Genomic DNA, 23,795 nt, shown 5'->3' on the forward strand with positions numbered 1-23,795 from the left:
TTCATTTTGTTCTTTTTGCTTTCAAATAAAAAAAGTCTCTTTGCTTCTTCTGACTCTGTGTCGGGTTGATTGTGGGTGTGTGTGTATAAAGGAACTTTGTTAGCATCGTTTTACAGGAAGGAAAACAAACTGAAAGTGCAAAGATTGTTGATAAATGTAAAAGCAATGAATTAAACAAATGAATTAAAATGTAAAAAAATGACATTTAATTGTGTGAAAGTGTCGACACGAATGACATTTAATTAACAATGGAAAGTTAAAGCGTCGTTTGTCTTACTGCTGTCAAACTTTGACGGTAAGTAGCTAAATTACAAATAGGGTGACCACCATCAAACAAACCAAATGTGGGGCAATTATAAGTTTGTGTGGGACAATGTTGGACATGTTACCAATGGTAAAACATAACCTAAAACTGTTATATAATGTCTATCTTACTTAATAAAAATATTTGTATTCTGCCTTTCAGCTGATAAAAATGATTTGTTCTTTAGTCCCTTCCAGAAAACACCACATCACAATGTAACATAAATTGTCTTTATTTTACATTGCATTTAAATTAAATATCACTGAGCCCAAAGGCATCATGCAGATAACTATTTTTGAAACAGTTCTGACCAAATCCAACTAGTGCACATGCTATTTAGGCCTGTTGATTTAGCTGTAAAATACTAATATCGATGAATTGTTTAACGTTTTAACCATACTTCTCAAATCTATCAAGGATTTCCCACTGCGAAGTACACGTGAGAGGCGTTTTCTGCCCTGCATTGGTTTCTGCTCTCCAAAAACACTTTTTTTCTTCTTCTTTTTTTCTTCTTCCGCTCTCACAGCTCATTTGGGTTTCTAGTGCAGGTTAAGGTTTTCGAATCGGCTGGTTTCTCACACGCTGGTTTTTGCCAGTTGGACTAAAGGCGCATAAATTATCCTACTTTGACAAAAGAAACTTTTGAACAAAACAGAATACGGCATTCAAACGTGAGTATAAACCATAGACAGTAAAAGGTATAAAAAGCAGAGCTTTCAACTATGAAATGAACTTGTCTTGTATACGCGAAGGTTTTTAAATAAAAACGTGAGAGATGAAAAAAAAAAGAAAAAAGATCCAACTGACCTAACGTTATGGGTTTTTGCTGAATGTGGTGTAAGTAAAGAAAAATCTGCCTTAGCCTATTCAGGTGAGATACAGATCTATTGTTTTATAACCAAAAGAGGACAGGCTACTATTTCTTTAACACTCGATCATGATGCTCATTTATAATTTTTTATCTTTTCGTTGTTTTTATATAGGCTATATATTTTTCCCGTTAACTTAAATGCTTTTTAAATATATCGTCATATATAAGGACCGACTTGTCTTGCACTAATAATAAATGCAACTTAAAAAGTAAAAAAAAAAAAAAATCTAGGCCTATATAATTTATTGTTTTAAGAATTGAAAAGTAAACGAAATAAACGTTTTCAATATTACGTAAGCACACTATTTTGCAGGATTTATGAAAATGTTTCAGCTTGTCATAATAACCTGTATAGGATAAAAAATTTACAAAAAATCTGTAATAATAGCAGCAGATTGAAATAGAAATGCGTATTGCACCACAGGCACTGTAAGGGGAATGTTACATGAGAGATAGCCTACATTATAAAGCTTTGATATTTATTTTTTGAACAAAGTACAATAAACATTTTTATTTTACAAGCTTAGTTATACAAGTGTCTTGGATATTTATCTCAAATGATTCAAATTGAATTTTAATCAGTTAAATTAGAACTATATTTACTGAGAAAAATGTAGTAAATTAAGAGAGAAAGAAACAAAATTACCGAAAGCAGTTGCACTTGTGGCTCACAGCCACATTTGTTGTTTTCCTGTTTGCCCCTTTTTTTCTTAGTTGTAAAAGCATGGGCCTCTTTTTATATACAAAAAATATTGTCATTGAAAAGAAATGTTAATATAACGCCGGGCTTTTGATTTAAAAAGAAACTTTACTTTTCATTCAATATATTTTTTTAGAAAAAGGAACAGAATGCCAACTTGCAAGATCCTCTTCTTTCTTCTTCTTGGTGAGCATAAATAAACTCATGAAATGCATTGTAATATTCTGAAGTACCTTTTATTTTTGACAGTCTATATATAATTTCCCCCCCTTTATTCTCCATCACTCTCTCCTTAAGCACTGTGTACATTGTGTGGGAAATGTGATGAGGTACTATATCAGCAAGTCGGGGGTGAGATCTCCATGGAATGTGGAAAGCTAAGTCCGAACAGTGATGTAGCATGGACATTGAACAACGTTCACATTATTACCATTAGGGGCAAAAGTGGAAATAAGATGATGGGTATCCGTTTCCTTTTCTTTTTATACAAAAATGATTGAATATGAAGTATTGTGAGAAGTCACACTATAATTGATTTTATTTTTTAAAGGTACTTCCCATATTAAGGATAGAGCAGGCCTAAGGGTAAATGAAGGAACTTTGAAGGTTCCCAAACTGGAGACAAGAGACTCTGGAGTTTATACCTGCGTTCAGTCAGGGAAACAATACACTGTGCATGTTGTGTCAGGTGAGAAACGATAGCTGTGGCGAGAACCTAGAGTTGGCTTTTTTATGTATTTATTTATTTTTTGAATTATTGTATTTTTCATATTTGCTCCCTTTTCTCTCTCTCTCAGTCTTTGCTAAACCAGGCCTAGTGCTGGTGGAGTCTAGTGATGCAGAGCTGCACTGTAACATTACAGGAAACTCAAAAGCTGAAGTACAGTGGCTGAATCCCTCTGGTGTTCCAGTATATAATAAACAAGTGTTTAAGCTGAAGCCTCTGACTTCAAAAGAGAAGTGGACATGTGTGGTCAATAAAAACTTGAACATCAGTTTAACATTGACTGTTGTCGGTTGGTGTCCCTAATAGTTAATAAAAGTGTTTTATATTATTATAATATTTCACATTTCATGCTATAAATTACATTTGTATGGGTCTCCAACAGGTCTCCAGACCAAAGCTGTTGAAGTTCCTGAAGGGGGCAAAATAGTGCTGCCCTGTTCTCTTTCTCAGACTGTATCTCAACGTGTTGAGGGTGGGAAGTGGACGGCTGACCAACTCCCATCAGACTCTTTCCCAACCCTGACCAACTCAGACAAAGGCTTACACTGGAAGGGCGAGAACTCAACAAAAGTCACATTTACTAGTGGACAACTCAGCACAAACTATGATGTCACATTGATAAATGTGAATATCTTGCTTTGAATAAACTATACATAACATTTTTATGTTACACTCTTAAAAAACAAAGGTTCCAAAGTTTTTTGGGGAAAAATAATTTGTATAATATATTAGTATAATTTGGGTTCCTCAAAGAACCTTTAGGTGAAGAGTTCTGAAAAAAAAAAACCTAACTTTTTTTAGTGTGAATAATTTTATAAAATGCATAATCTAAAGAACCTTTAGTGCAATGAAAAGGTTCCATTGATGTTTAGAGTTCTTCATGGAAGCTTTATTTTAAGAGTTGACAGTCATTTCCTCTCTTATTCTCTCAGGCGCAGCCTAGTGATGAAGGGGACTATGTGTGTACGGTGAAGTTCGAGGGAGGAGCAGAGCTAACTGCAAAGACCAATTTGATGGTTGTGGCCAAACCTTCAGGTGAAAAAAATCTACATTTCACAACTTTACAAAATCAGTCTTGTAGGGATGCACTTTATATATCAGAACCACATCAGTTATTGGCGGCCAATGTTAGACAGCAGTCCATTATTAGGCTAATATATGTCGGAATTAAACATTTAACTGTGTATGCTCATTTCCCATAATTTTACATTTAGATGTTTGCTGTCATCTACTTCAAATTAAGATTTAAAAACAATAATTGAATAAAATATAAATTTTCATACGATACATTAATTGATAAATTAATTAAAACATTATCAACATTTTTGTTACATTTAAAATAATTTTAAGTGCTTTATTTTTATTTTATTTAGTTAGACAAAATAGTTATTGGCCAAGTTGATTATCAGCTTATTGGTATCAGACAGAATTTCATTATCGTTGCATTCCCAAAAGAATGATTATAATTGCACAATAGAAAGGATGCACTAAGATCAATAGTTCTGTCTTAGTTTATAATGATCATTGAACAGGTGGACAGGAAGTCACTAAAGTGCGAGGGAAAAAACCTGCAGGTGGGGGAACATGGACCAAGGACGTGTTTGGCTTACAGCTGTGGGTCTGGATTGCCATAGGAGCCAGTTCTGTGGTTCTGATCGGACTTGTCGTTGTGATTGTTCTCGCCCAGCGAAGGAACAAACGAATGAAGGTGAGAGAAAGATAGGAAGAAAACCAGCAAGAAAGGAAGTGGCTCATTTAATGTTTTTTTTTTTTTCTTTTATGTAGAAGAGAGTGAGAAAGCTGAGATCCATGCGGCAGCCTCTTACAGCCAAAGACTACTGCCAATGCAACAGGTACAGTCCCTCCTCTTCCTTTACTCCACAGTGATACTGTCAGGCTTACCAAACGTTTGTTTGGTCTTTATGTTGCTTTAAAGGGATAGTTCACCTCAAAATATATATATATATTTTTTTACACAAGAAGATATTTTGAAAAATTTGTCAGATTTTGAAAAATTTGTCTTTTTTTTTTTTCAATGAAAATCAACGGGGTTCTAAGTATCTTCAAAATATCTTCTATCGTTCTAGACAGAAAGTCAAAAAAGTCAGTGATAATAAAATGTTCATTTTTGGATAAACTTATCCCCTTTTCCAATGCTGCCATTTCGTTTTATATATTCTCTTAAAAATAAGTACATTTTACGGTAACACTTTACAATAAGGTTTGTTAGTTAACATTAGTTAACTACATTAGTTAACATGAATAATGAATTGCACGTATACAGCATTTATTCATCTTTGTTAATGTTAATTTCAACGTTTACTAATACTTTATTAAAATCTTGTTTACATTAGTTCATGCACTGTGAACTAACATGAACTAACAATGAACAGTATTTCTATTAACTAACGTTAACAAAGATGAACAAATACAGTAACAAATGTATTGCTCATGGTTAGTTCATGTTAGTTAATACATTAACTAATGAATCTTATTGTAAAGTGTCACCGTTACATTTAGATTACTATTGCCTTTTTTTATACTGTTCATAATTATTTCACTTTCAAACATTTCAAGAGATTTTTTTTTTTATATTTTAAATGTGATTTTTTAACTTATTTGGACAAAATAGTGTGGAATTTAAATAATCTGCCATTTATCTGTTATACGAAACAAATATAATTTTTATATCCATACATCCCTATTGTTTACATCACACCGTTGCTGGTATAATGTAATTTTTTTTATAAATGTAGGGATATTATTCAGTGTTTGGTAAAGCTACTTTTAAAAGCAATGCTTTACAGTATTAAAAATAACTAATTACGTTACTTTTTATAGAAAGTAATGCGTAAAGTTACATTTGCATTACTTTTTGTCACCTGTGGTTGCTTGCTTGTTTGTTTTTTAATACAAGTAATACAAATATTCAAAGTAATTCATTACTTTAGTTACTTGAAAAAAGTAGTCTGATTGTTTAACTTGCATTACTTGTAATGCATTACAAGTGTTAAAGAAGTCATACAATATTACAGAGGTCTTACAGCATTTGTTTGTTTGTAGAGGTGGGACAGAGTTGGAGGTGGAGTTGCAGCGAGAGAAGCTGTTTCCAGTGCCCAGACAACAGCGCAACCCGCGTACACATCCAGCAGACCCAAACCATTCAATCGACAAGAGCAGAGAGCAAAACTACTGAGGGGAAAAAAATCATGCTATGCTGGGCCTGTGCTTTTAAATGTGCTTCTTGCTTAATGATGCCAACAATGCAAATGAATGAATATGCCATGATTACTGTACTTTTAAATCAAATCATGTGTATTTTGCAGAGTATATAATATAAATGTTTCCACAACTGTACTTTTTGAATGACAAGAATGTTGAATGTTGCAGTTTTTCTTTCAAAAATAAAATTTTAATATTCCTTTAACATGCTTCTACTGTACATGTGTGGGCCTCTCTCTCTCTCTCTCTCTCTCTCTCTCTCTCTCTCTCTCTCTCTCTCTCTCTCTGTGTGTGTGTGTGTGTGTGTGTGTGTGTGTGTGTGTGTGTGTGTGTGTGTGTGTGTGTGTGTGTGTGTGTGTGTGCGTGTGTGTGTGTGTGCGTGTGTGTGTGTGCGCACTATAGCTTTAATAAACAGAATTAAACTGGTGCAGCTGGAATTTTTTTAGTTCACAGGTGTCCATACATGCACAGCTGTTCTTAGACGTCAAAAACAGAACACATGACTCAAATGTTTCTTTTGTAATTAAATACAGCAATTAATAAATTAGACTTTCATATCATATGAAGAACATTCATCTGATTTTGAGTACAAAAGTGTGCCCGTGTTTTGGCGTAAGATCACATAAAATGCACTGTATAAAGAAAGTTGAATTTCTTTTAACTTGAGCGCCGCGTTTTTAGAACGCGCAGTGTCATGCGCGAGACGCTGCAAAAGACGCGAGCTCAACGGTCACACACACACGACCGTTTAGTAGTTCATGTTTACAATGAAAAATAATGGAAAAGTAGCGCAGTGGATGGAAAAACGCGTTCTGTGTGACCAGACCATTTTTTTACTGTCTATGGACCAGACGTTAGAATGCCAGAGAAAGCAGCTCTAGGAAAGGCTCGCTGATGATGCAGACGGAAGGCCTTTGGTGTGATAAATTATGTGAGGCACTGATATAACGTTAGAGGTAAAAAGTAACTGAACTGTCAAAGTAAAAACAAAGGCATATGCTACTAACTTACGACACCACAGACACATGAGTGTAGAGCTGCGCAAATCACGTTGCAGTTTCCTGTCCCATGTGTATGACTGAGTGTGTTTGGAAGAAAATGTCAGTGTAGCTCTGAGATCCTAAACAGAACACATACACACACTCTCGCTTCATCAGAACTGTAAGTATTGCTCTGTTGTTACTATGACAAACACAAACTATGCTGCTTTTTGTTAATATAGTCTGCATGCCTGATATGCGTTTTCTCTTATAAAGCCAAAGGTGTTTTGTCTTCAGCTAAATGTCTGACACAGACGATGAGCTATAGCCTATATTCCATAAAATGACAGTGGTGGAGATGTGTTTGTTCGTTAATGATGTTTACATCCAGCTGGTTTTGTTCATTAAAACCATATGGATATAGACATAGGCTAGCCTACTGTTTTAAAATGGTATAGTGTGAAGTTTTGCGCAGATGTTTCGGATGCCGATCTGTTGTTTTTGGTGCTGTCTAGGCTAATCATAATATTCAGATGTTTAATAGCTGAATGATAACATGAATAACCAACTCAAGAGACATTTTTAGGTTTATTAATATACAGACAAGATATACAAAATATTTAGGGTTGTTTTATTTTCTGGAAGTCTTACTGCATAATAAGTTATTGTGTGTCAATGTGCATTTATGTTTTATTAATCTGATTGTTGTAGACATACAATAAGTTGTTTAAATGTGTCAGCCTTTACTGTGCAGAATATTAACAGATATTAGACATCGTAAGTCACTTATGTTTAATTCTAACCTTCTGTAGGCCAAGGCCTAAATACGGATCATTAGGCTACTTGAAAATTCACAATTAGGCCTATTTGTTGTGGACAGACAAACTCTTATAAACTGGGTGAAGATTAAGTCAAAGCACTGTTCAGGTTTAGTGTTTTGTAGTCTTGTGTGATAAGCTGAAGGTTTTGTGAAGATTCAACAGTTTCGTAATACGTTAAATGTTCACAGTTCGATACTTTTTGCATTTGCTATATTTACTTTAAATCATTTGAGGTCACTGAGATATACTTTTTTTTTTTTTACATTTAGGTCATTTTTAACAGAAACAGCAAATTTTCATAAACATAATTTACAAAATTAGACAATTTTTAAATTTAAATTGGAAAAGGGTTCATGTTTAAGTCACTAGTATACCAAAATCACATTATGATATATTGCTTCAAAATTTCAAGGTATGGGTTGCTCTAAACTGCATTTCCCTGTTTGAAACGAAGAATGTGAACAGCTTTTGCACTTAATATTAATTTTAATAGACACCATCCATCCTCCATCCAAATTTAACTAACTGAAATCCATCCACATTAATTTATCAGTTTATCAGAACGTATTGTATACAATGTCCACTTTAAAATGAATGCCATTGCATTAGATACAAAATATCAACGTAAGCGACATCTGCAAACAAAATGCTGCTAGAGCTTTCCTCAACTAACTCTTCTGATTCCCGTAGCTCAAACAAGGCTTAACTCCCTGGGCCGGCATGAACCTGATAAAATGCAAGTTGTTTTGGATGAGAGTCTGCCAAATGTACATTCAAAACTGGTATATTAAGATTAAGTCAGCTTCCTAAGTTCACACAGGTGTCCAACCAGAGTAACCACAAGTGTAGCTCCTCACATTAACTCGTCTGACAACCCAAAAGTATCCAACCACTCTTCTAGTCTTAATGTGAACAGTAAATCTATTGTTTTATCACTTAAAGAGTTTGCTTAAAAAACGACAATAACAATGGCATTTAGTATGATATTTTATGATCTAATGCAATGGTGTTTATTTGTTTAAGTTTGGCTTCGGTGTCCAAATACGTTCTGAGGCCACGTTGTGTTCTGCAGGGAAAATGATTTACGATACAAATACAAACAGATGCCCGATCATAAAAAACAACTGTGCGTCATTGTCAGACATCACTGCCTTTTGTTAAAGATCTCTTTTTGTGTGTGGATTGTTGAGGAAATAAAACATAGAAGTAGGTCTGCTGTGCCTCGTGACAACATCAATATAAGGATTTTAATATTGATTGCGTTCCCTCGGGTGAATAAAACGTTGCAAAACATGCAAGCATGTCGAAGATGTCATGGAGAGATACTGTTTGTCAGGGTATAGCAATGTAGTCGCAAATGTCTGGGTATGGTTATCTTACATGCTTTTTATATCATGCTAATTTTATTCTGAAAATATCATTCCAGCATAACTGACTTTACAGATATGCACCGACTTTGTGCAACATTAAACTATTCTCGTGTTAGCGGCACGTATAGAGACTGCTGCACTGTAGGAGCTTAATTCGATTTTGGCGATTTTGTCTCATTCTGTCATGAGAAAAATATCAATTTACATGCAAATCATCAAAACATCTTTCCAAAATTCAACCCATCAAGAACGCTTTTGACCTCAGGTGCAGCTCACGGCACATTTTTTAATAATCACCTTGGTTTACACTTTATTTTGAGGTGACATTGTTAAAGTGTAATTAGACAAATGAGTTCTACATTTGATTAATTAACTACATGTACTTACTATAGGGTTTGGCTTAGTTGCTTGTAATTATGCATAATTTACTGTTATTACTACAGTAAGTACATGTAACTACATCACCTTAAAAAGTGTTACCTCAACTTGTGTTGTCATTGGTTATAAATAAAGCAGTATTAATGATCACAGTATAAAAGAACAGATTATAGCAGTGGATTCTGTCTCTAGCCGTTTGCTGTTTAATGCAGCGGCCTGTAGTTGTGGAGCGGCACTTGTTCAGTGATTGAATCAAATCTCTGAAATGGAGAACAGACAAATTCTTCAAGACACACTAACACAATGCCAAAAATCTGAATCAAAATGATTAAACGAGCACAATCATCAGCTGTTTGCGCACACATTGCGTATGCCAAATGCATTACAATGGGTAATACATACTGCCAAAACAGGTTCATTTTCTCAGACAAGGATTTGTTTGGCTGCTGTTTTTCGTATCATTAGCCATTATAAATCATGTATATAATATGATATTTATATACATACACTCAGTTCAGCTTTGTGCATGCATGCATTTTTTCAGCTTATGAAAGAGAGATCTTCACTCCCGCATTAAATAAAGTGCAGTCAGTAGATGCTTTGACCCAAAATTTAAGGAATCATCATGAATCAACGGGATCAGTCAGACAAATTATGTGGAGCGAGTCGTTAACGGCACAATGATGTAACATTTTTAGAGCATTAATTTGATTAAAATCTAAATAATATTAGGTTATTACCTTTTCCTTATGTTAATTATTTCAGTAGCTTGGATTTTTAGAGTCATTAGGTATTATAAATATAAAGATTGGTTTAAAATGTTTGATGTACTTTTAAATAAGATCACCGGACAACATCTCTTGATCTTCTGAGAATTCAATCCAGCATCCTTCTCTGACTGTAAAGGACAAAAATAAGCCAGTAAATCATTAAAGGGATAGTTCACGCAAAAATGAATATTCTGTCATCATTTACTCTGCTGAACACAAAAGAAGATATTTTGAAGAATGCTGGACACCGACCATTGACTGCCATAGTATTTTTTATTTCCATACTATGTTTGGTGACCCACATTCTTCAAAATATCTTCTTTTGTGTTCAAACAAACAAACAGGGTTAGGAACAATTTGAGGGTGAATAAATGATGACAGAAATTTCATTTTTGGGTGAAATATCCCTTTAAATCAGCATCCTGATTCCAGAACACGTATTTGTTTCATAGATTCTACATTGGATGTGGAATCACAATTAAATGAGGAATTAAGATAAGTGTGTTTTAATAGACAAGGAAACAGCCTTTTTGGGTGGTCCAGTATTACATCACAATGGACGTGACCCTTAATTTTCAAAACGGTGACCTCAACAAGTTTGAAAATACAGAGTGAATCTGTGTGTGATTTTGTTGTTAGAGTGCTGCTTTTATGAAGGAGGGAACGATTTTCATAATGAGAGCAGGATTCCCTCTTTCACAAAGTGTGTCATACAGACATTTTTCTCTATTTATCATCCTCTCACTTCAGCATTGTCCCACACACATACCACACAATTTGTCAGAGTGTTTTCCAACCTGACCGGTAGTTTCACTCTGGAACAGAAAATGTAGTTCACGAGAAAGAAAACAACAAATGTGTCTTTATGGATGGTCTGGGTCTACTGTTATGGAAGAGGCATTCAATATGCAGTATTCTTTTGAATGTTTAATATTTTTTACTCCTCTCAGAAGACACTGAGGATGACAGGTGATTCATTTACCTCAATAAAGTTAACAAGCGTCATCTTAACCAGATGTGAATTGCGCAAAAAAAATATTTTAATGTAAATTGTGCATTCAAAGGAACTTCACTTGAAAACGAAAACGAGAACAAGTATATATAGGAAATGACAGTATAGATCACAGATTTCTGAAAAAATGTATGACTTTTTTACGCATTTCTGTGAAAATACATTAATAGAGATGGCCATTTACAGATAGGCCCATCAGCAGAAAAACACAGCATGAGGTGAACGCCACAATTACGCAATGGAACAGAATCATCATCTATACTGTGAGGTTTTGAAATTTGCAGTCTAAAATATGATCTAATCTTCTGTACATTAATCTAAAAATACACATTTTCGTAAGCCTCACACCAAATGTCAGTAATCTCTCGTTCTGTCGACACCTCTTTCCACTGACATTAACCCATAGTTGCATTTCAAACCTACAGGACTTCATTTAAATGGAGGAGGTTTGCAACTGAAAACTCAAGAATGAAAGCGTCAAATGCAATATGTCTTTCTATGTCATTTCCACTCACTTTTCCAAAACAGCCAGTTCACCATATAAAAGTCTTACACTAGAAAACCCAGAAGCTGTTGCCTGCAATGGCGTCCATCTTAGCCTTCTTCAGCACTCTGCACTCCTCAGACTTCTTCAACATTTCCTACAGCCCACAGTCTAAGCAGATGCATGTGAATCACTAAACGTTTCTGAAATTTCAGATCTGGTCGAGGATCCCCTGTTAGTCACGCAACCTTAGCGAATCTCTCACAAAACAGTATTACAATTATCGCTAATTTTAGCATACCAGACAAAGATTGTAGATAAAATGGCAAGAAAAAAGAAAAGTGATGATTATTTGCCCCAAAAAGTCCTTCATACTAGTTATAAGTTAAGATGTGTGGGAGACGAAGACAATATCAGTCCTCTTCAGTCAAGTACACACAGAAATGACTTGCTGAAGGGGAAACACGTAACGAAAACCTGTATGGGACATATTGAAATAAGTCGCCCACTTTTCTTGCTTGCTTTCTCTCAGTAATGATTATGTTGGTGTCTCGAGACCTTTTCAGTCTGTGTGAGTAATGAGGGATCCCTCTAAAATGGGTCTTTCCTTACAGCTTCGAGAGAAAAAGGAGAATCAAGGAGAATGTGGAGATAGATAGATGGATAGAGAGAGAGAGAGAGAGAGAGAGGGAGAATAGTGATCTAGTGAAGAACTACATGAAGCTAAAGGTATTTTTTGAAGAAGATGAACTGAGCACGGCAGGAAGAGCGAGAATGACAGAGAGGTGAAACCTCAGACACAGATGTGAGGCAGGCAACATGTTTGTTTCAACCTTCATGTGGTTCCCCTTAGCAAACCACTCCTGTTCATACAGCGCTGAAAGATGCTCTACCATACCTGTCGCTCTCTCTCGCTTTTCTTTTATGCATTTATTCTTTTACAGCAGGATGCCTTATTCACTCTTAAACATGTTACAGTTTTACACACTGATGTCGTTGGACAGTCTTTGAAGTTCCTCAAAGAACTTTTTCAGTGTCTTAACAAAACTGAACAAAATCAATGACTTGTGCTTTAAAGAACCCAGAAACAAATATGCTGACCAAAGAAGCATATAGCCAACTCAAAAACCTTACAGCGTTGGTTCCTATTAAGAAAAGCGTTCTTTGCCAAACTCAATGTGCTGCAAAAAAACGCTTTTCTTAATAAGAAGTTGAACCAACGCTGAAAGGTTTTTGAGTTGGCTATATGCTTCTTTGGAGGTGAAGGATCATCTTCATCTTACATTATGAGTTCAGGTCAGCATATTCGTTTCTGGGTTCTTTAAAGCACAAGTCATTGATTTTGTTCAGTACTGTTAAGACCTACACTGAAAAAGTTCTTTGAGGAACTTCAAAGACTGCCCAACGACATTAGTATGTAAAACTCTAGCATGTTTAAGAGTTTCATGTTTAAGAGAATGTGCTGCAAAGAACGACCGAAGAACCGTCGTTTTTAAAAGTTAAATAGCTGTATGAAGACTTGTGAATTGCTGGGGCTTTCTAAATCATCTTTAATGCAAATCTAACACAATAATCAGAATAAGAATCAGAAGTCATTGAATTTGGGGGTATGAGGCACTTGATTTGGTGAGTTACACCAACTATAAATGTCAGATATAAATCTAAAGAGAAGAGAGAGAACTAAAGAGAAGTATTGTGCAGAAAGATGCTGACTTGACTTGACAAAAACATTGTTCTCTTTTCCTAATAATCATCCTTTAGCTTTCATTTCAGTATTTGTTTTTATTTCCCTCTGGGGAACCGCATTGGTTAGAATTAGTTAATCTTATAGCAGAAGTGATACATTACAGAGAAACCTTATAGTAAAAAATAAATTTAGCATACACCCTGAGATCAGTCCATTTTTAGTGATAATATAAGACACGGCAGTCTAGTTTATCCATGACAGTGCTTCTTTAAATTATCTATATTTGAATGCATTTTAAACTTCATATTTGCCTCATAATTGCATATTACATAAGTATAGATGAAATTAGTCTTTTTTACTTTTCAAATAGTCCTCTTTTGTGTGTTTTTTTTTAAGGAGTAACATTTAAATTAGGAAAATATTTCCTGTAATTTACAGAACTATCTACATTTTATTCAAATTCTCTGTCAAGTCAAATTTATCTATGAACGTACAGCTAAATATTTGAGTCTGTATATGTGGTGTTATACGCTGATTTAGCACACTGAGAACATTTGTACAAGTTACAATTTTTAAAGTTCTTATACAAATTAAACTGAATTATCTGTACATACCATAGTGAAAAAACCCTAAACCAAAACGTATTTAAAATACATTTATTACAAATCCATTAACATATTTAATGACATATCGCTTGACACTTAGTGATATAAATATTACAAGTAAACTTCATTTGGAGTACTTTATTGCACAATGCACATTTCTTAATATTAAGCCCAAAATGTGTTTTAATATCGCTATAGGATAGTATGATCATTGTTTAATATCAGTCTTTAAATGCAATATATTTCAAGTGTTTCTCAAGTATACTTGCAATAGATTACAATTAATAATAGCCACTTTAGCACAATCAAATATACTTAAGCATATCTTTAGTTGGATTTCAGCAATATTTCGGATAACTAAAATGCATTAAGTACAAAATGAGTTGTTCTAATTTAGCCGACTTTAAGTATATTCATTTTAATATACCAAAAGTGCAATTGTAGGGTATTTATATAAAGTACATAAATATGTAAATGTATTTGTATACTTAGCATAAAATAAATGTATCAACTCATATTTGCTCAAGCCGCGTATGCACTCGAGTTCCAAGTGCGGGTTAATATTATTGTTAGGTATTGGATCTCTTTGAACAGATGATAGATATTACAATTTTATGTAATGCATGTAAAGGAAAATGGAACCACTGAAAGACAACAGAGGAATATACATGGTTAGAGTTTATTCTGTTGGGCTCGGAGCGTCGCATGCTGATAAAGATGTTCATTCATAATAATAAAAAATAAAAAAAATGGATTAGATAACATCAACAGATCTAAAACTACTAATAGAATACTTACATTTAAAAGTATAAATGGACATGACAGAGTCAGATAAAATATGATGTGGCAAACAAAAAACGAACTTCCTAAACAGAAAAACTTAAATATAAAATAGGCTGTTCAGAATACATACGGTTACAGAAAACACGTTGTCCTTTATATGAAAATATTTTTTTGCAGACTAGAAAAATCTACTAGAACTTTTTTGGGCGTAACATGATAATGGCTACATTTTTCTGGTTATCTTTGGAAAACTTAAACATTTTGTCATTTTATTGTTGTCACTGAAACTTTTCCGACATTAATCTGATTGTAAAATTCCCTACGAATTAGAAATGTACTATGAATTATTATATTGTTCTAACAATCATGTTTTAGAGGGAGAAATTATGCAGTTAGAAAAGTAATTATCGTACTCATTTTCAAGTGATAACTCAGATTTTCTGTGGAAAAAACGGAAAAATGTATAACCAAAAAAAGAAAAGAAAAAAATTTATTCAACAGCTTTATGTAAATAACCGGACGTCTTATTTTACCTCTCAGGCCAATCAGACAGAGGGGAGGCGTCAACGGAGGTTAAATAGAAATATTTTGGCCTGTAAGTGAACACATCCGCTGCAGAACTTTGAAGAGGAACGATAAAGTATTTTGCTCATAAGGTGAGTATATTTACACAAAGATGTACATCTAATCAGTTCTTATCATGGATGATTTTATTGAATCTGTTTTTATGCTTCTCTAGATCAGATTAGAGGATAAATTAATTTTTCTACCTTTTTTTAAGTTACATTACCTTAGAAGCAAAAAACTAAATGAAGCTGCATTATTTACTGTGAAGTCTATAATACTGTAGAATTTGCTGAATTACAGAAAGCAAATTTAACAGGAATGAAGCTTTGCACTCTTTATATTTTCGGTTCGATATTTATATTTTCGGCTCTGACGGCATATGTGTTACATGGTTAAAAACTTGTTTCATACAGAAACTAGAAAACGTTCCAATACACAATATATAAGACATCAGATGTACAAGGGATCTAAAACAGACGTATATTCTTCTGGTGAATGCAATGCTGTGAAAATGAACTGAAGGACTGTCTTCGGATCTATTATAACATGAACAATTAATCACATACATAATATTAGATCATCAGTGTTTATATTTCCACTATTCTTTGTACTAAACTGAATTAATAGCACTCGAGTAGAGCATTAAAATAGCTTTGAATTTCATTAGAAATAGAATAATTTTATTTCAATCTCAAAAAACAAAACAAAAAACATGCTTAATTCATAAAGTCCATGACTTTTGACTTCTGAAAGCTTTGTTTCAAGTTCTTGGTCTTACTAATGTTCCCCTCCCTTCTCCTCCATCTCTGTGTGTCTGTTTACTGTTTAACCTCCATCCTGACCACAGCCCTGATCATCTGTCTTTCTGGGTTAGTTGTTCAGGTGCAGTCTCTGGCTGTCTTTATCTCTACATCTATCGTTTGTGTTTCTTTGTGTGCTTCTTCTCTTCTTCCTCTGTTCTGTTTCTCAATCTGCACACACTTTTCCCTCATTTCTTATACATTTCTTTGCTCCACTAGAGACATAAAACGTTCATCAGATTGAAATGGCTAAGTTCACTATTAGACAGTTTTGTAATAAATGGCAGCAAAATGAAGGAACATTTTCATTCAGATTCAGAGCAATACACATTTGGACCTTACGTACTGTGGTAGAAATTCCCATACGCACCTGACTTATGTTTTAGCTGTGTCGTCTCCTGATGGACTTATCCCCGACTCAGCCTTCGTCCCGTCCCTTTTACACTATATCTTGAATAAGATCTCTAGTGTCCTATAACCTGCTGCGCATCAATAATTAAACAGACTCCAGACAATGCCTTCGAATATGCTTTAATCACAACCGGAGGACCTCAGACCAATTTCAGAGAGAATCCCACCAGCAAATAGAGTACAACCGTTTTTATAGAATAGGAGCATGGCAGTAGTGACATGATTTATTACATAATTTTTCTACAATATGATTGGTTCTTCATATATATAATTCAGCAAACCCTTCTGTTACTAGGTTTACTAAAAGTAAATTCTGATTTCTTGATTTCTTCACTTTGTCACTCTCAGTTTATATATTTAGACATCTGTCTTTTCATTTCCTATTTTTGTAATATTATTCGGACATGATTCAGACATACACACACTGACATTGGCCAAAGTGTTTGGGAACATTTAGGTTTCAGCATTTAAATGCTATTCCTGCAAGAAAAATAAATTAGTTAGTTACCGTAAATGTTAGTTGTTAGTTACGGTTCATTAAAAATTCCTTCACAGTACAAATGGTTGAAACTATTATAACTGCATGTCTCAATTAATGGTTTTAAATTCATAGCGGTTTTTTTATTCATAGAGCAGACTTTTTAATACAAAGCAACTTATATTCCCAGAATGCAACCCCTGATCTTTGAGAGCTGCTGATGAATGATTTCATTAGCCATTGATAAGACAGTGTGCCTGTAAATTTTTTATTTATTTGAAAATTGCACTTTTTCATACTGAAATTAACTAATTATATTCATACATAGCCTTACCACTCCGCATGAACAATATTCCATATGGGTAATTATTTTGAATATGTTATTGGATTTTTAGTACTTTTAATAAAAAATGTAACTGTCATTAACAAAAAGTCGCACTGTTCTTTGCAGTATACTTTTGGTGCTCAACTATATTGGTGCAAATTATACCATGCTGAAGTTATATTTAATAAACATTTACTTAAAAGAAAGCTTCTTTTTTTTCATAATAGCTTTATCTTGTATTATTTTATATATAAATTAATTGCATACTATCAATCTAAATAAACAGAATCTAAACAGCCACCTTTTGTTCTCAGTGGTGGACGGGCAAAAAAAAAAAGTAGAACATAATTTTAAAATCAAAATTGTGAAAAAAATCACGTTGGAACAATATAATTTCCCAGTATATAATTAGATTTTCTTAAATGTGCATTTATGTTTATCTTATGTTTAGCTTGTTTATCTTAAAATAGTCGTAGTTTACATTTATGTATTTGGCGGACGATTATTCCAAAGCGATATGCATTGCATTTAACAAATTTATTTGATCATTTTCACGCGACCCTTAGAAATCAAACCCATGACCTTACCGTTGCTAATTTAGAAATATAAATATGAGAAATATAAATATTAGGGCAAATTAAAGTAAAAAACTAAAGGATTTACAGAGCACACATTGTAAAAAATCAGTCTGCAACAAAAGAAGAGATTTCTGTGTCTCATGCGCAAAAAGAGAAAAAAGCCAAGATCAGATATAACAGACATGATGCACACCGCACTCCAAGCTCAGCGACAGCACCAGCAGCGCCATGTGGTGTTTTTTTTTCTGTATGTAAGCGTGGAGAGATCCGCCTTTCGTGGAACAAGGGAGGAAGAGAGGGGGTGTTCTGGAGGAGGAGGTGAAGAGGTGAAAACGAGAGGGATACGAATCTAGGCACAATCTCAGCCCACCACAGACACACCTCTCTGCGTCTTAGTCTCGCCGTCTTTCTAGCTGTTGCTCTTTCATGTTTCTTCACTGGCACTTGTCTTCCTTTATGTCTGTAACCCAAAGCCCACCACAAAGCTTCTGTCTCCCCCTCACCATCCTGCAGTTTCTGTCACTGTTTCCCTCAATCACTCAAACAAATCTGAGCCCACCACAAGCCCCTTCCTTCCTCTATGCAATGTGATGCATTTCTCTATGGCTATGTCTTACAGATCACCATTCATCCTCTCTGGCTCTGCTCTCAGGAAAGAATGATGTTTAGTTGGATACTAATATCGCTGCTTGTTCGATTTCTCAAAGCGCAAGGTACGTTGCAAATATCTTGACAGTTGTTACATGGCGAAGAGCATGACATGCAGCCTGTATAAGCATTCTTCTTCTGACCGATGTGTTCTTCTATCATCAGAAAACCACGTGGTAGTTTATGCACAGATAGGAGGGACCGCTACCCTACCTAGAGATGTATCGGTAATATCAGATAAAGAATCAAGTTTTTATGTGAACTGGTACATCGGGAAAGACCAAACTAACCTAGTTATCTACAAGAACCCTCAGAGTGGGATCCAAAAGGGTGAGATGCATACCGTTTTACGCCACCATGATAATCAGGCTACCGTGTTTGCTATAACTGCATATGTATGTTTGTCTTTTGTAGGGAAAGATGTTAAGACACATGCCTCTCTGTCATCGGATTTCTCTCTCCAAATCTCACCAGTACAAGATTTTGATTTTGATGTTTGGCGCTGTGAACAGCATGTATTAACGAATAAATTCGTCAAGACCTACAAACTGTACCGTGGTAAGACAAAGTACAGGGAGAGTGTGAGTGAGAAACAAAAAGTAGAAAAAATGAATCTATAATCATCTATCTCCATACTCATAAAGGCAATGATTAAGTCGTATAATTTAACCACTTGAATGATTTTAATCTAAATTCTAAACTGTATATTTGCCATTATGAACAGGATTAAATCGGTTACTCCACTCTCATATACACTTAGATATTTTTGGCTATGACTATACACATTACATGATTAGATTCTCTAATGTTGCCATATTCCACCTTTCACCGCCTTTTTCTCTGTTTTAGTCACTATACCCACGGTACCGGCCGTGATGCCTGGTGACTCTCTGTCTCTGGAGTGTAAAGTGGACGCTAGTTCAGCTAAGACACCTGTAACATGGATTCCACCTGAAAACTCTTTTGAGGATTGTCCTCAAAACAAGCTTTACGGACCGAAAATATCATTCGATATTGTGCCTAAGTGTCATAGTGGTGTTTGGACATGCAAGGTGAACTATGATGGGAGAGAAGCTAAAGCAACAACAACTGTTTCTGTAATAGGTAAGACTCTCTCCATGAGTTAAACACGCATCTATCCATTTATTGGAGTTTTCACATTCTGAGAGTTCCTTACTAAGCAATTAGGAATGTATAAGACACAAGAAACAAGAGATAATTACAGCAAAGACCTATAGGAATGACAAATATGGTGAAATATGTCAAATTTAGCAGAATCATGATGTTTCAAAGGTTTTTTTACCCTCAGCTTTTTTGTAATGTTAAATGTAAATAGATAAACAAAACATTTAATATAATTTCAATATAATAATTATACACCTGTTGTTTTATTTGTATTATGTAATTATTAGTTGTTTATTTTATGTCCAAAGCTGGTACAAATTGCTAATAGTATAATAATAGTGATAATGCTCCATTTTTCATCTCTTTTTCTCTAGACCTCTCCTCTTCAGATCCCATTTATACCTCGGTCTCCTCGGTCTCCCCGCCCTCTACAGTCAACATTCCTTGCTCCCTGTTTTCTAACATTCCTTGGTCCGTGTTAAATGAGACTGGCCTTCGGGGTGGTAGCTGGAGCTTCACTCCTCTCAGTGACCAAAACAAGCATCTGTCTCTCCTCAGCCTCAGCGTTGGTCCCGTTGTCAGATGGGATGTCACAAAGGACACAGACAGCAAGGTCAAGGGAAGAGAGTTAAAAGACAAGGATCTATCGTTTCATAATCTGCCTGTTTCAGAGAATATCAGGGGGCAGTACAACTGTAGCCTGGATTTCAAGAGCAAGACCCTCAGAAGTACAGTCAAGGTGGAGGTTCTGAGCGGTAGGTGAAAAGACAAGTGTTGGGGGGTCTAGTCTAGAAACTAACCACACGACTAACTTAGCTACTTTCAGTCAATATTGTGACAGCACTTTCATAATGGCGTAGCTTTACAAAGTTACTTTTCGAGGAAAGTCTGTTCACTCTGCGGCCATATTTGCAACACCTCTGGGCAGCTTCAGGCCAAGACCAAGTCCTATCTTCTTGAATGGGGATATCCTGAAAACTCACAAAAATGTTTGCCGTACTCACATTTAAATAATTTCCACTCAACAACAACAACAACAACAACAACAATCTGACATGAACTGTCCCATAAATTTTGTTTCCTATGCTTAAATAGCGTTAAAAAGTTAATATTTCAGGCTAGACCAGTCAATGTGCATGCAGCCTTATTGGCTACACAGGACATTACAATAAATAAGTCAAGATATAACAGAAATCTTGGACTTATACTGACACCTAGTGGCGTGGGTGCAAAAAACATTGTTTTCAGTTTTACTAGTATTCATTTATACAACAAGTAAAAGTGTGCATTTTAGGAGTTAAGCAGGTTAGTATTAGCTACTAATATTAGTCTGGTTATGTGAGCTCACATAACATAGATAAGCTTTTATTAGACTATCCCCCAGTTTCACAAAGGCTTAAGCCTAGTCCCAGACTAAAATGCACATTTGAGCTGTTTTAACGGAAAGCAATTTGCACTGACATATCTTAAAATATGGCAGTGCCATTGTTTTGTCTCAAGATGCACATTAGTAATGTTTTTTTTTTGTAAGACAAGTCTATAAAAGCTACTTAAATATCCTAATTGAACTAAGGCTGAATCCTGGATTAGACTGTAGTTACCACATATGTGAGTAGGCCTACATGATTTTAAACCACATATATTCAAAAATATTATTCAAAGTAAAACTTTTTAATACGGAGAAAAGTAGTGTTCCTTTAAATTAAGAGTAACTTGTAGCTTCAGGTAAAGTTGATTCCCAACAAAATTGACACTGGACATTGAAATGACTTTGGATGAATAAAGGTTCACTCTGCGTTAATTATTACAAAATGATGGCTCGAAACCGCAAATGTTTACGTTTTAAAGACTTCATAATCCATTTACAATGCAAACTTTTCTTGGCTTGTTCATTCTAAACTCTGCCATTTCTCCTTCTGTTAGTTTCCAGATCTGGAGGTTCTCAAGTTTATGAAGGCCAAACTGTGAATCTGACATGCACATTAGGACATCCACTTGACCCTGACCTTGAGGTGAAATGGAGATGTCGCTCCTGCTCCACTCTTCCCTCTTCACCTTTTCTGTCCATCCCTAAAGTGACAAGGGAACACAGTGGCCAATGGACATGTGAACTCAGGAAAAATAAGAATAGGTTGACATATGCTGTGCTATCATTAAATATTGGTAAGAGAAGTGAAAGAAAGAGGGAGAGAGTGATGCATGTGCAATAAAATGTGTAACGCTTCTGCTGTCTATCATTTGTTTCACAGAGAAAGCTCCAGTGGACATCTGGCTGTGTGTTGCCATCAGCAGTGGAGTTGTGCTCTTCATCTTGCTCATTGTTATCGCCATCATAGTCATTCGCAGACACAGACAGGTAAATGTTCCAGTTCAGTTATCCAGTTCAACACACTGCTGTCATTCGTGAAGTGTTTGAAAGGTGAAAATCAAATGCCTTATTTCTTTCGTTCTTCTTAACAGGTGATGATGTACAGACGACGAAAGACCAGATTCTGCTGCTGCAAAGCGTGAGTTTGGTGGTTGTCAGATATGCTAGACATGCTTATAATAACACATACTGTAGCCACAAAACATATTTGGACACTTAAGCTACACTTAAAATATATGAATGGCATTTCATTATAGAACAAAATTTAATTTTTATCAATTTTATACTTTTTTTCCAAGTATAAAACATTTCACAAAATCAGTAGATTTACTGTTCAGAATTTGGATACGGACCATTTTTGGTTGAATTATGACATGATTAATAACACCTGTGATTACTCGAATAATCTCACACCTGTTTGAACTTGAGGGGAACTGAAACTCTTAGATAAGTTTGTTTAAAATAATTGCAAACATTGCTCAGAAAGGCCTATAGCATCACTTGTTTGCAAATAACACTGAAATCATGTTTACATACTGCATTTGTGGTTACTGTATATATGAAGATGCATCTTACAAATCCTCATGTTTGGTTGTCTCTCTCTGTCTCAGTCCTCAGCCACAGGGATTCTACAAGACCTGAGGATCCTGGGATTTTCAGTTTTATTACTGATTTACTAAATAATCATGTTAATGTACAGTTGCCTGAACAAAGCCTCTCATAACAGAACTGGCTGTCTTCATTGTGCAGAGGATGCTGGCATTTCTTTGTTATCGTGTGAACATGCTTGATAGGAACCAATGTTATATGCAACACAATATGCAGAATCTCTAAAGGTGTAAATAACATGACATATTATAAAGCTTGTCTGGAAGATAAATGTACCTAGAACATACTGTTACAATACGGAACCTATACCTGTACATTTTATATTAAAATGGCCCAAAGTGCCTCCTTATATTGTGCTAATATTTTTCATTGACTTCTGTTTACTCATTTTATCCTATGAATGCTCTTTTGCATTTGCAAATGAACTCCCCCCCCCCCCCCCCCCCTCTTTTTTGCTTGTATATCTTTATGTAAGGAAAAAAGCAACTGAAAAATATTGATAATGTAAAAATAAAAATAAAAAACTTCATTCTCACTTGGCCATTGAGAAAGAAGTACCTTTGGCCTGTTATAATTATTTTTTCAGAGGACCCCATGACAGACTTTCAAAAGAACTAAAAGTATTTAAAAAACCATATAACATGTCATTGTGGCTTCTCTAGAAAGTTGAAAATGTGGTTGCTGTCAAATCAAAATTGTGAGCATTTGTAGAGATTCTGGTATGGTAGGTTTGTATTTGTGTGATGAAAATGTAGCTTGTTTGTTTTATGTCTTTCTTTAAAAAAAAAACATAAACCTGCCTAGGGCCTACAGATGAAAATCTGCCACATTTTTTTTTTTTTTACCATGTAGTATTAATGTGTAAAGTGATTAAATAAACCAATAAACAACAATGTTGTGATAGTCTTTTCTTCCCCATTGTGATTAAAGGTTACAAGGGCATATTCATTTAAAATAAATAGGATATGCACAGATAAATCATGCAGTATTCCATAAAAAATATCAAGATTTGTCAATTTTGATTTCAATGTGACTTAAATTCCATGCTTGCTCTGATTTGATCCACTGCAGTCTCATTTAGTTTATGCATGTACATTAAGTGGCCAAAATTGTCCAGCCTTGGAAAATTGACATCTTCACCCTTTATTCAAATGTTATTAAAAATGTGTTAA

The 23,795-nt window shown here is 34.8% G+C and overlaps 2 protein-coding genes across 3 annotated transcripts; both read left to right on the top strand.

The window, feature by feature from the left end:
• The first annotated feature begins 799 nt into the window (after positions 1 to 799).
• LOC307005351 (hemicentin-1-like) lies at positions 800 to 6,029 on the top strand. 2 transcript variants are annotated; one of them, XM_079625425.1, is made up of 10 exons: positions 800 to 975; positions 2,012 to 2,061; positions 2,173 to 2,337; positions 2,426 to 2,563; positions 2,673 to 2,891; positions 2,985 to 3,226; positions 3,535 to 3,637; positions 4,135 to 4,310; positions 4,388 to 4,455; positions 5,666 to 6,029. In XM_079625425.1, exons 2-10 carry the CDS (start codon positions 2,025 to 2,027, stop codon positions 5,796 to 5,798), a joined length of 1,281 nt encoding a protein of 426 aa, XP_079481551.1. In that variant the 5' UTR covers positions 800 to 975; positions 2,012 to 2,024; the 3' UTR covers positions 5,799 to 6,029. The 2 variants fall into 2 exon arrangements, with proteins under 2 accessions (XP_079481551.1, XP_079481552.1); XM_079625426.1 differs by having other exon boundaries at positions 4,177 to 4,310.
• A 481-nt stretch (positions 6,030 to 6,510) lies between these two features.
• Positions 6,511 to 23,495, top strand: cd4-1 (CD4-1 molecule). The gene is made up of 11 exons (XM_079626380.1): positions 6,511 to 6,985; positions 15,255 to 15,370; positions 18,493 to 18,586; positions 18,687 to 18,851; positions 18,936 to 19,079; positions 19,371 to 19,625; positions 20,021 to 20,401; positions 21,570 to 21,809; positions 21,896 to 22,002; positions 22,107 to 22,153; positions 22,626 to 23,495. Exons 3-11 carry the CDS (start codon positions 18,532 to 18,534, stop codon positions 22,654 to 22,656), a joined length of 1,425 nt encoding a protein of 474 aa, XP_079482506.1. The 5' UTR covers positions 6,511 to 6,985; positions 15,255 to 15,370; positions 18,493 to 18,531; the 3' UTR covers positions 22,657 to 23,495.
• Positions 23,496 to 23,795: the final 300 nt, after the last annotated feature.

The sequence above is a fragment of the Phoxinus phoxinus genome (assembly GCF_949152265.1).
Source record: "Phoxinus phoxinus genome assembly, chromosome: 10".
Taxonomy (NCBI): domain Eukaryota; kingdom Metazoa; phylum Chordata; class Actinopteri; order Cypriniformes; family Leuciscidae; genus Phoxinus; species Phoxinus phoxinus.